Here is a 3,901-nt window from a genome sequence, read left to right on the forward strand (position 1 = left end):
ATGCTCTGCAGTGAATGGGTGCCGTCAGAATGAGAGTCCAAACAGCTGATAAAATCATCGCAATAATCCACAAGTAATCCACAACATCCACAACACTCAATTTAATACTTTGTGAGGCAAAAAGCTGCATTTTAACTTTAAACCTGGACCACTGGAACCACTGGAGTGATGGATTATGGACTTGTACTGGAGTAGTGTGGATTACTTGTGAATTATTGTGATGTTTGGACTCTCATTCTGACGGCACCCATTCACTGCAATGGATTCGGTGCTTCTGTATCCAAGTCAACTTGGATTGTCGAGCTATTTAAATCCAGAGAAGGTGGATCTGATTTATTGATTTTACATTGAAAATCGCCTGATTGAAAAGATTCTCGCTGTATGTTGAAAGTGACAACCATCTAAGTATTTTTTAAACAAAATATATATTTGATTTGCAGCATATTAACAACGCACGGCTTGCCTACCTCGGTCAACGGGAAGCTGTTTGAGGTCTTGCATTTAACATATAAGATCAGTATAAGAACTCTTTCATCTGAAATATAGTAAATAAAAAAGAAGAATATCTTGTTGATGACTTAAGGTATACCTTTGAGACAGGTCTGTACTCTGCTTGTGTCAGCACAATACAACTGAGTCACTTGACTGAGTTTTCATCGCCCTCTGCAGGTTAAAAGACGAATACATGCAGGTTCAAATATCTTCATTTGCCTTCAATATTATTTGCTGTACAGATGTAGTAACTTTTATATTTTTGTTTGTGCTAAAAAATAATAAAAGTGTCTAAAGGGATGCCAGTGGAATTCCTGTGATAATTTGGAACCAATCCAAACAAAAATAAAACAATTAAATAATACGACACTACTCATTTGATTTGTTTGACAGTTCTAATTTTGAGCCCTTAACTGTAGGCTATGTAACTTGCGCCAATCAAAGTTTAGATCTAAAGCTGTGATTTACCGCCATTCTTTAAAAGTGTGTGCGCGCGCGTCTGGCGTCTCTATAGCAACTGCTCAAACACTGATACATTGTAACAAACGTTTATACGGTGGAGACATTTTTAAAGTTCTTTTGTGTTTTCTTAATTTTTTCTATCCTTTGAACGCGCTGTATGTAGACTGCTCTACACGCAACTAATACACAACTGCAAGGACGGAACGACTCGGTGATTTTTTACGATAAAACTGGGATTGTGACTTGAAGATGTCACAGACATGTAGATTCGGCTCGTCAGTGAAAGTAGAGCAGCTGGAAGAAGAACTGTCTGCTCAGATTCAGGCTCTGAAAACTGAGATTGAGGACAATGAGATTTTACACCAAATATCATCAAAACCATACAGGTGCGATAGCTGATAGTGTTCTTAACTTTTATAACTTGAATAAATTTCATTAACCATCATTATTAAATGAATTATTTAATGCTTAACATTAGTTAATGTACATTTACATATTTAAAAATGTCATGGAACTTGATTCATTCGTATTTTGATATATACATATCACAATATGCGTTTTATGTGGAAGGAAAATTTTTGATAGTGACTTGTGTCATGTTTTCATAATGAATTATTCAAAAGTGTTTTCCCTCCTGATGTATCCAATAGACCAGAATATTATTTAAGGAATAGTTCACCCAAAAATCTAAATTTTCAGAAAATTCATTCACCCTCAGGCCATTCAAGATGCAGATGAGTTTGTTTCTTCATCAGAACAGATTTGAAAAAATGTAGCATTACATCACTTGCTCACCAATGGATGCTCTGCAGTGAATGGGTGCCGTCAGAATGAGAGTCCAAACAGCTGATAAAATCATCGCAATAATCCACAAGTAATCCACAACACTCCAGTCCATCAATTTAATACTTTGTGAGGCAAAAAGCTGCATTTTAACTTTAAACCTGGACCACTGGAGAAAGAAATATGATGGATTATGGACTTGTACTGGAGTAGTGTGGATTACTTGTGAATTATTGTGATGTTTGGACTCTCATTCTGACGGCACCCATTCACTGCAATGGATCCATCGGTGAGCAAGAGGTTAAATTTCTTCAAATCTGTTCTGTTCTGGTTTGGATGGCTTGAGGATGAGTACATTTTTAGCAAATTTTTGGGTGAACTATTTTTTAATGATCTGCTCTTTCCAACTTTTTCAGCTCTGTCCATATTCCAAAAGATGTGGCTTACTTTCGTATGGAGAGGCAGCAGGTGCTCCTCAAAGCACTGCAAGTGAGTTTTGACAGATATTTCAGTTCTTATTCAGGTTTTTAATATCCTGCATGTGCCTGCAGCTGTTTATTTGACATTTCTTGTTGTCTTTGTTGTAAATGACCTGTGACTTTAGGTTTCGTCCACAAAGCCTGTTGTGTCTCAAGCAGAAGTTGCTCAGAGAGAGATGGAGAGCTGTCTGACCCAAGAGTACACACCTGATAGTCTGGCCATACTGCTGCATCAGGTTCCTTATGAGCTGTTTTATTGTGTTCACACAAATATAATCTTGTGTGAAAACATTTCAGATCATTTTGACTCCATTCTCAACAGTTTTACACAGATCAAACGTATAAACTGGCACAGTGCAAATACCAGCTGATGCTGAGATGGAGGAGATTCGGCCACCATTCCACTGTCCTGGAGAAACTATATCCTCAATATAAAGTATCTAAATTCTGCATTTTACAATATTTTCATGCATTCATAGGCAAAATGAATCCTTTCATCATGTCCATTTTGCTCTGTTTAGAAACAGATCACACATTTAACCAATGAATTTGAGGATTCTGTGCATCGGGCACGTCGTCTTGCCGTGTCCAGAGAGAAGGTCCTGGTGGGTGTGGAGAGCCCAGTCGGTGTGGTCACACAGGAAGACGTCATCATTTACCTACAGTGGCTCATTTGCCATCTGCACTCTGTCAAAAGCATCCACAACTTTCTGCATGTGAGAATACATAAGAATCTAACCAAATATTCAAGACTGGAGGAGAACAAATGTAAAAGTTTAAGATTTCTGAATTCTTTAATTATAAATTCTGGTAGGGAGGACAGTTGTCATCTAACAACTAATGATGATTATAAGAAAAGGTGGTTTTAATTTTTATCATATGCTGGTTGTAGGTTCTTCATTATCTCCCTTCTACTCAGTGGAATGAGGATCAGATGTCCAGTGCTGTAGATTTGACATCTCCTGCATATTTTGATGGTAAAGAACCCGTTTTTTTGATGCTGTATTTTAGTTGAAAATTCTGTCATTAATTACTCACCCTCATGTCGTTCCAAACCCGTAAGACCTTCGTTCATCTTCAGAACACAAATGAAGATATTTTTGATGAAATCCGATCGCAAAATTAAAGTCAGACCGTTCTGTTTTTGCTTCAAATTTAGAAATTATACAATCTAATTTAGATTAAAAATGCTCATGCTGCATGTATGCACCATCTTTGTTTGGACTGTGATTAAAATGCAGTGGTTGCCTCTAATTTTAAATGGAAAGAGCACAGGCAAAGCCTTAGTTTGTTTATATGAAGTTATTTCTTTTATTTGTGTTATTTATTTATTTGATTTGGGTTTGTTTTAAAATTTCAATTTAGTTTTGTTATTTGACATATTTCATTTTCACAAAGAAACATGCTGCATTTTGTCCCAGCAATAATAAAAGGACACTTTTTCATTTATAATTTGTCTTAAAGGCACAATATGTAATTTTCGTCGCTAGAGGGCGCGTATTCAAAATAAACAAAGAAGCAAAGGCGTAGTTTGATGACGCTGTGACTGAGTGTGGAATCATGGGAGTTGTCGTCTTCATCCCCACAGCCGATGCAATCCGACGGGACTCGGGCAGAAATCATGTTCATGGATGAGCTAATGATTTATTAACGTAGTAGAATGAAGCAGGGTGAGGCTGAAAGCC

At 37.0% G+C, this 3,901-nt stretch overlaps 1 protein-coding gene across 1 annotated transcript in view; it reads left to right on the plus strand.

The window, feature by feature from the left end:
* The first annotated feature begins 1,203 nt into the window (after nt 1-1,203).
* si:ch73-242m19.1 (coiled-coil domain containing 162) overlaps nt 1,204-3,901 on the plus strand; it is a 28,871-nt gene continuing 26,173 nt past the window's right edge. Inside the window, exons 1-6 of the mRNA XM_016545925.1 lie at nt 1,204-1,340; nt 2,154-2,226; nt 2,342-2,452; nt 2,539-2,652; nt 2,738-2,932; nt 3,109-3,193. Coding sequence (XP_016401411.1) covers nt 1,204-1,340; nt 2,154-2,226; nt 2,342-2,452; nt 2,539-2,652; nt 2,738-2,932; nt 3,109-3,193 — 715 coding nt within the window. The remainder of the gene's footprint in view (nt 1,341-2,153; nt 2,227-2,341; nt 2,453-2,538; nt 2,653-2,737; nt 2,933-3,108; nt 3,194-3,901) is intronic.

This window comes from Sinocyclocheilus rhinocerous, unplaced genomic scaffold (assembly GCF_001515625.1).
Source record: "Sinocyclocheilus rhinocerous isolate Xijiao unplaced genomic scaffold, SAMN03320098_v1.1 scaffold853, whole genome shotgun sequence".
Taxonomy (NCBI): Eukaryota; Metazoa; Chordata; class Actinopteri; order Cypriniformes; family Cyprinidae; genus Sinocyclocheilus; species Sinocyclocheilus rhinocerous.